The sequence below is a fragment of the Ipomoea nil genome, unplaced genomic scaffold (genome assembly GCF_001879475.1).
Source record: "Ipomoea nil cultivar Tokyo-kokei standard unplaced genomic scaffold, Asagao_1.1 scaffold2749, whole genome shotgun sequence".
Lineage (NCBI taxonomy): Eukaryota > Viridiplantae > Streptophyta > Magnoliopsida > Solanales > Convolvulaceae > Ipomoea > Ipomoea nil.
Window position 1 is genome coordinate 841,802 of NW_017619177.1, and position 11,792 is coordinate 853,593.

Genomic DNA, 11,792 nt, shown 5'->3' on the forward strand with positions numbered 1-11,792 from the left:
GCGGCCTAATATTTAAGATTGTTGATGTGCATATTGAGGACTACGGAGACAAAGATGCGTTATTCGTGGATTCATCGGATATTATCCAACAACACTCTCCAACTTAATTGACGTGAAGTAGGCTTAGTAACATTAAGATTATATTCTCGAATTATTAGTTGTCATCTTTTATTGATTACACACTTAATTCAATAGTATTTGGAAGAAAAAATCAATGTTCGAACTAAGATTGTGATTTTGGTCTTTAAAGGTCAATTGTATGTTGCTACATCTAGAGTTAGAAATCTCAAAGGTTTAAAAAATTTGATCCGTGGTGACTCTAAAATTGTAATTCAATTACTATTGTACTTTACTAAGTTCTTAAAAATTTGTAATATTAAATACTATGTACTAAATTTTTAATATAGTTTAAGATTTGTAGTAATCACCACCTTAAATATTATTTTAATTGTAAATATATTTATGTTCATAATTTTATCATAGAAATTCACACATAATAATTATTAAATAACAAAATTTTTATATATGAATAAACCTCATATAGAGTATATTTTTATAACATATTTTCCGTGCATCGCACGGGAAAAATACTAGTAATAATAATAATAATAATAATATTTTTTATACAAGGGCATTTATGTCTTTTAAACATATATTCTATTCCTATTCTTTAACCAACCTTGGAATATAGTTCCCAATGTCTATTCCTTTAGCGAACCAAACAATAGAATACAATTTCTATTCTATTCCTTATCTATTTCATTCTTTATGGAATAGCATTCATTTTCCCCCAAATTGATTCCGTGAACCAAACGGGCCATAAATGTATAAGACTTTACGATTGGGACAATTTGTCAGGATGTTGAGCTCGAAATTTTCGCCCAGTTTAGAATATGCTACATAACAATTAATAATTTTGGAAGAACAAACTTGCGCCTCAATTCGGGTTGGGTCAAACCATGAGGGTGTCGGGTGTAACCAGGAAGTGTCCCCTATGATCTAAAATTCCAGTGGCAAGTGCTTCATTTGGTAAAACAAAACCTATAACAAGGCCGCCGGGTGGCCTGCAGTAAGTCTCCTAATATAATCTTCATATGGCTATAACCACTATATTTTCCATAGAAAGTTATTAGAGATCACCAAAAGGTCCAAAATATGAAAGAACAAAAGCACAGTAACATCATGAAATATAGCATTCAGTGAATCAAACAAATGATTAAAACCAGGTATCCAGTATCTGCAGCAATATAATCAGCCATAAATGGAGAGAGTTATAGCATATCATTCAAAAGCTCAATGGTTCTCCCGACGGATCTGCTCTAAGTCCTCGGGGGTCAAGTCATAGATGTTAAATGTCTCGCAAAGCTCGGGTAGAGTTTTATCTATGATCAACCTCGACATGGAAAGGGAGGAAACTTCCTTTTTTGAGTGCATTATGAATAGTTATTAATTAAATTTGCTTACTGTGATGCTGATTGAGCATGAAACATTGACGACAGAAAAAGTACATCTGATAGATGCTTCTTTGTTGGGAAGAATTTAGTGTCATGGCTACGTAAGAAACATAATTCAATTTCTCCATGCATTCATATAAAAGTAGAAAACCTTAGACCTTGACTTTGTTTCCTCATTCCACATTCACACTAATTGTGTAGATAACAACCATGAGCACCCATGAAATTAGGACAAGGAAAAAGTCCTTCAACTTTGAATGTATTTTCCCAACAATATATACATCATATAAAATCTGCAAATCCGTAACTCTACCAACTGAACCCATTATTGCGAAGCTTCTTACTAAAAGAACTCATATCAGTGATAATCCATGTTTCCATTTTCTTATTCTTTCACCATGGTTGTTTATCTTACACTGTCTTCATCGTCATTCATCTAGTCTAAAGAATTAAAAAAAAATACCTCTAAATAGTTTCATGTTAAGCTTTTATTCGTATCAAATCTAATATATACCACAAATCGGTCGGAGACTTCGTCTGCGAAAATTCTTGTTTTTTTTTTTTTTTTTTTTTTTTTTAAGTTTTAATTAATTATATTATTTACAAATTTGTTTAAAACAATATTTTTAAAATTAGTGACCACCACATTTTGAATTGAATTGTATGAGTTTGTATTGTTCAAAGATCCATAATTTGGTGTGCATTTGAGTGACCTATGTGACCCTTATTTCTTAAAGTAATTGTGATTTGTGATGTTTGTTATTTGCATTTTTGCATTAGGTTGAAGAAAAACTAGCATAGTACTAATATAAGTAAAGTTTGCATTACATAGTGGCTTTTTGTATGACGTCGCCATCAACATTTACTTTTAAGTTACTTAATTACATATAAATAATACTCCACTATATATATATTCAACAATTTAAAACTAACCAGGATTTGTTGAGTGACTCAGTTATATATAATTAAACCATGCATTAGCTTCTCAAATTGGACTTCATTCAAATTTGGCTTTTCTAGAAGTCGATTTCAAATATACTAATATACTAAGCTATTAAATTAAACTTACCTCTAAAGATGGTTCACTATTATTTATTTCGTAAACGTTTAAAAGTTAATGCTATAACCTAGTAGTTTAGGATAGTTATAAGCATATTATTGCTAATGCAATTGCAACGTTGGGTTCGAAAATTGTAAATGATATATCACGTTATAGAGTTTTGGACCAACCTAGGTCAAATCTAAAATAGTAAAAGGAGAATTTTACTTTTAATTATATATAGATAGATAGTATAGATTCGTTATCTCATTGAATATCTGAAATAATATTTTATTTTAAACAGATGAAGTAGATGTTGTGAAACTTAAAGGAATATGCAATGGATCATTGTGTTGAGTATATAATCATTAATATGCAATTCAACTATCAACTTATCCTTTTAGTTGAGATGGAACACATGCTTCAATTTAATATAACCCCCCTTCACTTGTAGATATCAAATCTTTTAATATTATTTTTTTTTAAAATGACATCTTTGTATTTCATCTCATTCAACTCACATTTCTTCCTCCAAGTTTTGGATATGACAAGTACTTTTTGAGGGCGTTTGAGAACTTTTTACATAAATGAGATGTAAAGGAATCAAGTGATCCACACAACATCAATTTGTCCAGTGGTTAGGATGTCTGGCTTTCACCTAAGAGAGATCAAGTTTTTGTTCAACCTGTTCTTCTCGGTATAAAAAGTAGTAGTTTAATTATTGTTAATTAATATCTTTTTAATCAAGTTTATTGCACAATTAATTAGTTTTTTCAACATTTTTCTACCGTGGTTATAGAACTCAATCATAACTCTATGTTCATAATTATAGAACTACTCTATATTCACAATTATGAACCGTTTTGGAACCGTGTCCACCTTACCATTCCTAAGCATAATTTGCAATATTTTCCATAGCTAGTCATTAGAGATCACCAAAAGGTCCAAAATATGAAAGAACAAAAGCACAGTAGCATCATGAAATATAGCATTCAGTGATTCAAACAAATGGTTAAAACCAGGTATCCAGCATCTGCAGCATCACTCAGAATCAGTCATAAATGGGGATTGTTATAGCATATCACTCAAAAGCTCAATGGTTCTCCCGACGGATCTGCTCAAACTCCTCGGGGGTCAAGTTATCGATGTTAAATGTCTGGCAAAGCTCAGGTAGAGTTTTATTTATGATGGAGCTCGACATGGAAAGGGAAGTCAGAACCGCAAGGCCCTTAATACACAGGTAATCCGCAGCCTAAAAGATCAAATAACAACCATAATCATCGATATGCAACGCAAATACAAATAATGTAATCACAACAAATTAAACAAACTTGGGGAACATATATAAATTATTTTAAAGCTTCAGATCAGAATCATAAAATTACCAGTATGAGGTCGCACAGAGTGTCCATATCGACTTTTATAAACTCGTCATCGAAGGCCTTGAGCTCCCTCAAACTGGAAGTCAATGCGTGCTTCTTACAGTACTCAACCACCATTGCGAGGATCTTTCCGGTAATTTTCGGAAGGGGAATGCAGTCCTTATTGGCGCAATAATCGTCTTCGATCATGCGGTTTAAAGTTTGCGACTGCTGAGCCACAGTCAGCGACAGCTCAAACACCTCTCCATCGGAACTGCTCACCGTCACCTTCTTCTCCAAAGACGACATCGTTGCTATAGCAGTTAGTGATTGTGGGGAATTTTGGGGGGAAAAGGACACAGGAATTTAAATTTGCGATTATGAGCGTGGAGACTTTTTTTTTTTTTTTTTTTGGAAAACGGACACTAACTATATTTCATTATCAGAAGCCAGAACAATTACAATAAACAAAGGAGGAACATCACTCCAAACAATACGATCAGACAAAGAACCAGGCTCCCTAGGTAGAAGGTGGGCAACCTAGTTCGCTGACCGTTTAACAAAATAAAATTGCAATTGCAATTCATTAATAGACTCTGCAATGACTTTTATATCATCTACAACGAACGTGGAGATGTGGCTCAAAATCCATGAAGACCATTTCACCATGTTGCATTGGCGTCTTCCACTCAATCACGCACGTATCTCAGCTGCCTCCCACGTAGCATGCATGTCCATACATGTTCTCATATTCATGCCGCATTTCTCTCTTCTTTCTGTACGTGTATAAATAGATTAGCTTTTTGGCTTTGTAAATCATTATATTCCTCATCATTAATCAATTTAATTCATTCAATTCTTTTGTCTTCTTTCCTCACGTGTGTATATATAGTTACTGTCACAAATGGTCCTCTGACTATTGGGATAGTACTCCTTTTAGTCCTCGATTTTTAATTCAATCAAAAGACATACCTCCGATTTTTAATTCAGAATTGGGGAAAGGTTTCCAAAAACTGTGTAAACAAGAACATTGCAAAAACTGTGTTGGTATTCATCATCACAAATTTGAAATTAGGTTTGTTCTTCGCATATCACCGGATAGTAAATATAATTTGCAGCTATTTTTTAACAATTAAAAAGACCGAATTACCCCCACCAATATTTGATTTAAAAAAGTCGAACGTCTTTCCGTCCAAATTCCACCGGCAATTTGGCCGGAGGACTAAATCTGCTAAAAAAATGATAATTAAAGGACTAAATTGTTAATTTTAAAAGTCACGTATCCAAATTAACACACCCCTTATAGTCACAGGACCAAAAGTGTAATTTGCTCTTAATGTTGTGTGAAGTAAAATTTATTCTGTTTTGCAGTGCAAGCACTGGAGGTTATATATACTTCACTAAACAGTCCTTCACAGTTGACTGGCTGGAAGGCTAAAGGTTATATATACTTAGGCTAAAGGTTATATATACTTCACTAAACAGTCCTTCACAGCTGACTGGCTGGAAGGCTAACGGTGGAGATCCTTGCAGCGAGTCGTGGAAAGGAGTCTCGATGTGAGTGAATTATGCTACGAAAACTGAGTTTCTCTAATCTCCAATCATTTTTTGCTGCATTCGTGAAATGTTAGGTATTTTTCTTGGATTAGTGAAATTTCTGGATTGGGACTGCATCGAACACGGGGTTACATGCTCAATGCTCTTAAATTATTGAAAACATTGTAAGATTTCTTCCTCGCCAGGTTTGTAGAGCTTAAGCTTAAAACGTATCTTGCACCATCGAGTTTCATTCTGCCTGATTCATGTTTGCCATTGTTTCATGTCCTTACTAAAAACACAGAGTAAGGGATGATTAATTTTGCATGCCCTTCATGTTTTAACAGTCCAAGGATGAATGTGAATACTCAATAAATTTAGCCAAACCTCATTTTGGTCTATTTATTCTAGGTGGTTGCCCTGTAATAAGAGGAAACAAGTGGTCTTCTACTAAGTGGATGCATGTTGGTGAGTACAAGCTCTATTTATGAGATTTCAGCAACATGCACTCAGACAGTTTGATAAGGATATTTCAGCAGATGTGTGTTTCTCATAACATTTTGAATGTTTGATACTTTGATGTTGATTGTATGTTGACTTCTTTTCTTATTTATTTCTGGTTCACTAATGATTGTTACTTCAAAGTCTCATTTAGCTCTTTTATTAATTTTTTTTTTTTTATCAAATTAAGGTGGTTAAACAACATCTTGGATATCAAATTAAGGTGGTTAAAGAAAAAATAACTGCCTTTCACGGGGCGGAAAATTTCAAAAAAAATAATAATAAATTAAAATGACGGCGTTTTGCATTTGGGCGCACAGTGCAACGCGCGCCGTGATGTAGGATATAAATTGCCGGATTTTGGTAGAGGTATTTTCTTTTAGAATGCTTTCAACAGTGGGCTTGCATATTATTTTCTAGCACTATGATGTGGACAAATTTCCCAATATCTCTGATTGATTATTATTTTGAATTTGGTTCTATTTCCTATTTTCCTTTACAGATGTTTGGTAGTTTCCTAGTTTATTCAAGTCACCCTATTTAGTTAGAATTGCATTTATTTACTTCATTTTTTGATGGTGACAATTATTTCTTGAAAATTGATCCCAGATATGATCCCTTTAATAATACATATCATCATGACATGGAGGGCAATGGTATAATATGTTCAGCTGTGGACATTCTTCCAACAGAGTTTGCAAAGGAGGTGAAGTGACATGATCTTGTAGCATTAACTGATCTTTTTATGTCCATAACCAAGAATACCAAGTACTGCTTCATTTCCCATTTCTTTTGCATTCTTTTATGTAGGCTTCAATATATTGCCCTTCCAATCTTTTCATGCTCAAATTGTAGTTCATTCTTTTCATGACTTGGTTAATTATATCATACTGTGTATTATTGGTTACTATTGTCATTATATCAAATTGTTAACTTGAGAATTTGAGTTTTGAATAAATGCATGCCTGCAGCAGTTGTAAATCATAACCTGTAAGATTGTTACTTTTGTTTGAAACTGTCAATGGAAAACCATAAATATTCTGGTTCAGAAGTGGATCTTAAGATTTTTCCAAGTATGTTTAGATTATCTTTTTAGATTTAAATATATTATGCGCCTATAAGTTCAATGCCGCAAAAGATGACAATTTATTTTTGTCATATTATGTATTAGTGCTGATTTCAGTTTTTTATCTTAAATATAAAAAACTATATATATAATACGCATACAAAGTTCATGAACTTTGTACGGGTATAGTATTTTTTTAAAAAAATACAAACACTATTTTTTTTTTAAAAAATAGTGTTTATTTTTTTAATAAAATATACTATACGCGTCCAAAGTTCTTTAACTTTGGACGCGAATTATCATTTTTTGCGTCCAAAGTTACTTTGGACGCTAATTGTATATACAATTAGCATCTCCTACATCCGCGTCCAAGCAACTTTGGATGCCTTTTAGCCTTAACTTTGGATGCGAATGACTGATTTTGTACTAGTGCGTTAATGGTTTAAATAAACCATAAATATCACTATAAATATTTTTATTTAAAATGTGTTTTAAAATTTATAATAAGCCATTACTATTAAAGAAATGAAAATTTTTAAAGTCTTTGTAGGAAAAATAATTTTATTATGAAATTTTTGGGTATCACATCAATCATTCGCAAAGTCAAGAAGTTTATAGAGGTTCGCGCTTCATCGCCGTCGAGTCACTGGGGGATCAAAGGCTCTTGTATGTTGTTTCCGATCCTTAGGGGTCAGCTCCTTCCACTCAAGTAACTTCTTGCTAAACTACTGGCAATCTTCATCCCTCAACTTCCCGAGCGGCCACAAAGTGTTTATCCACTAATTGATCGGATATAGTGACATTGGCTATGTTTATCCACTAAGGGGTGTTTGGTTGGATGTAATTGAATTGCAATTCAATGAAGGTTTCAATTACAGTGTTTGGTTGGAGGGAATTGCAATTCCATGGAATTGCAATTCCCTCATTTTGTTGAATTGCAATTCATGGGGTAACCCCATGAATTGCAATTCAATGCTTTTGGGGAAGGAAAAAGGGGTAAAAATGACAAAAATACCCTTGTTGATTGTTATTATTATTATTACACAAGGACATTTTAGTCTTTATACCAATTTTTCCCTTTCATACCCAATAATTCTATTCTTCACTACCAAACAACGTAATTTGAATTTCTACCTTATTCTTTTCCCACCGAATTACAATTCTTTTCCTACCTAATCCCTTCCTCCCAACCAAACACCCCGTAAGTGTATAAGGTTTTACGATCGGGACAATTTGTTTGGACGTTGAGCTCGAGATTTTCACCCAAGCTTAAGGTATGCTACGTAACAACTAATAATCTTGGAGGAACAAATTTGTGCCTCAACTCGGGATGGGTCGAACACTGATGGTGTCGGGCGTGACCGGGAAGTGTCCCCTATTATGCACACGCGGAATAGAAGTCGGGCATATATACAATTATACGCTCGAGGGTATATTCCTTATCAGATATTTGTCTCACAATTACAACATCTAAAGGTAACTATCATATATTGGGCAAAATGTTAGGCAACCTTAACTGAGTTGGTCGAGTAGTTAGTTTGGTAAGTACAAAGTTTTAAGTTTGACCATATATAGAAACTATGTATTGACGTTTTTTATTTGCGCTAGTTAACTATGGATAACCTAAACTCGTTTATATTATAATTGTTTGTCAACTAGAGTCACAATACATATTTCAATCAAAACCTAAATTTGAATAGTGATTGTGGGTTATCGCGTGTACAATATTATTATGCATATGCTCCACTTCAATTAACATATTGCAGATATTTATGAAGTCAAATTGATTATATATATATATATATATATATATATATATATATATATAGATACACATACATACATACATATATACATACATATATATATATATATATATATATATATATATATATATATATATATTAAAATTATTTTTATTTTTATATCTACTAAATGTCTATAATTCTGAGTCATTTGAGTCAAAAAGAGAGTACTTCGATAATTTTGATGTAGAGTACTTTGATAATTTTAAAAATCATTTTAGGTGCAAAAGATAGTACTTTGTGTTATAAATATATTCAATGGACATTTATTTGTAACGGACATAACGGATGATTTTATGGCTCATTATGTTTATTTATGTCCTTTTGTATTAGTTATATATGGAAGTGTATTTCATGTATTATAGAGCAGATGAATGAAAAGACTATCCTCCTTTCTCCCTCATGTCTCTATTCTCTATTCTAAATATTACTTTAACACGTTATCAGCACATGATGTTCTAACCATCCTAGGTGAACCAATTACGATAATGTTTTTGGCTTCAAACCCAAATCCTAAACCGCCCCAGACTCGTCGCCATCATCAGGGTAACAATCGGAGCCATCCAATTGAGCTCCGTCGATCATCCGTCGTGCGTACGTTACAATGGTTCTGTCAAGGACTGCCGTCGCGACTGTGGCATCCGTCCACTCCACGTTCGCCTCCGGATATGTCAGGATGTCACTTCCCCGATTTCAGATGCCGCTTCCCCGAAGGAGGCGACGTACCAGATCATATACGATGAGCATCCAGATGAATTTCAAGAACTGTTCTCGCAAGTCGGTGATTATTTCCGACGAAAGGCCGTTGGAGCCCAAGTACGAGAAGAACAACGGCGTGTTCACCAAAATGGGAAACGGCAAGCCACGGCTCCGAGGTCATCGGAACGGGACGATCGGTTTTGGTCCGGCGGCCGTATTTCCCTCCTAGTTTCCATCATCAACAGTATTTTCTCGGCTGCCACTTACAACTCCGATCCACCACCGCTTTCCTAAACTATAGTCTGCCGCCATGTGTTTCAGCACATGGGAAGGCCGGCGAGGAGATCATCATCAGGATCGGAGCTGAGGATGTTTCCTTGGCAAGATTGTTGAGAAGATCTTGAACGAGAGAATTGAGGAGGTGGGGGATTGAAACGGTTGCGGCGGAGATAGGGCACGTCTGCAATAGGAAGATGGACTACGCTCTGGCTGCGCTGAAAATCCCTCTTCACGTCATTGTTGGCTCTTGACAATACTCAGAGCTAGTATTTTCATTCCTAAAGAAAATATTTATATATTTGTGTGATAGATGATTATCATGTGTGTGATCATATATGCTTGAAGATTGTTTCTATCGCATGATTAAACTTTGATGAGTGATCATGTATGTTGGCTAAGAGGGTTATATGCCATATGCATTTGCATCCCATTGATGTCTAAAATTTTGAGAGTATGATTGAAACATAAAATATTGTGATAATCATGGCATTTTAGAAATTACCATTTCATGTATTACATGGTAATTGTTATGAAGGTTATGTGACAATTATTTTGTATCACAATTTTCTCTCTTATGCAATATATATATATATATATATATATATATATATATATATATATATATATATATATATTTGTTATTGCAATTTTTTGGCAGTTCAAAGCATCAAGATAATAGGGGTTATGAGTTAGCGGTGGTTGGTCCAGTGTACTTGTAACTAAAGTCTTTTGGAGACTAATATCGGTATCTCTGTGCCGGGCTAACCATAGTTGTTTTTCCACGCATGCCAATGTTGTCGTTCCGTGATCTAACGAGTTGATTGCTGGTTTAGCCATACACAATCCAGCCATACGGCGGTGATTACAAAGATTATATTAGTAGACATGGTGTCATGATAAATTGATAGTGCAAAACCACTCTGCCAAATCCTGACAGCTATGGTTTCGTGGGCTGACAATTACTACTACAAATCTCACCAGATTTTTCTCAACTCATAATGCAATTTATTGCTATAGATTGGTGAACCTAATTTTTTTTTAATGAATTGCTTGAAAGCTAACTAGTTGTAGCTCAAGGATCATGCTTGCAAGGCTAGTTATATCATGAATTTGTAGTATTTGTGATGTTTAAAATGGTAGTATGGATGAACATTGGGCGCCTTTTGACTTTCGTGGCATTTGTGATAAATATACAAATATTATGTGTTCTGGATTTTTTTTGCATATGGTTATATGTGATTAGTAGCTTTGAAATTGCGTGTTTGGGCGCATGTAACTTGATCACAATTGACCTAATTAGTGCTTTCCAGTGAGCATATATGATTGAATGCTATCTACATGTATCGTATATTCATACCCGTTGTCACCCAATGGTTAATGATCTATGATGAGGTACAAAGTGTAGTCTTATCGTGAAGTATTACACGGTTTATGGATCAATGATGCTATAGGCCACATCTTAAATCCTAAACATACCATTGCCCAGAAGGCAACAAGTCATAACACAAATTAGAGATAACAGCACTAGGGGAGATTTCCCCAATGTAAAATTGGCTTTGTATTATTTTAAAAGTTAATTGATGGTGCTAATTTGTTATACAAATTATTTCACATGAGTCTTTGGCATTGAAATAAATATCAAATCTAAGTATTTTGATAGTACCTAATCTTTTTAATATAGTTTTACCCAGAAGGTAAACCATGAGTACTAATTTATTTGTCACTCGTTAGCTTGCCCGTCAATTATGATTGTCACATTGTACTCCAGTAGTAGTACATGACAAAATTATCTTTCAACTTCTATTTCTAATGCTATGCTACTCTCCAAAAGTCAAAATTGACTCACATCATGTTGGTTTGCCTGAAGCAAACAAGTTGTGACTTTTTTTTACACATAGTAATCACTGCCTGAAAATTCTGACAGGCGCAGCTTGAAAAGTAAATTCGTGAAAAATACTTGTTGAACTCCTTTTGGCATGAAATTTTTTCTGGAGAACCTAGACTCGTGATATTTGATGTCTGTAAAAATATTTTGTTAAAAATATGCTTTGG

At 34.0% G+C, this 11,792-nt stretch overlaps 1 protein-coding gene across 1 annotated transcript; it reads right to left on the reverse strand.

Annotated features, from left to right (window-relative positions):
* Window positions 1-3,423: 3,423 nt before the first annotated feature.
* Window positions 3,424-4,415, reverse strand: LOC109156623 (SKP1-like protein 1B). Its single transcript, XM_019304478.1, has 2 exons — window positions 3,879-4,415; window positions 3,424-3,745 (listed from the first exon to the last, which is right to left on the reverse strand). Exons 1-2 carry the CDS (start codon window positions 4,161-4,163, stop codon window positions 3,587-3,589), a joined length of 444 nt encoding a protein of 147 aa, XP_019160023.1. The 5' UTR covers window positions 4,164-4,415; the 3' UTR covers window positions 3,424-3,586.
* Window positions 4,416-11,792: the final 7,377 nt, after the last annotated feature.

What these genes read in the sequence shown, in the direction of transcription:
- LOC109156623 (XM_019304478.1), bottom strand. Translation starts at nt 4,163, where the DNA reads ATGTCGTCTTTGGAGAAGAAGGTGACGGTGAGCAGTTCCGATGGAGAG. An exon ending in CTCTGTGCGACCTCATACTG is followed by an intron (nt 3,746 to 3,878) that starts GTAATTTTATGA and finishes TTGATCTTTTAG; the next exon opens with GCTGCGGATTACCTGTGTAT.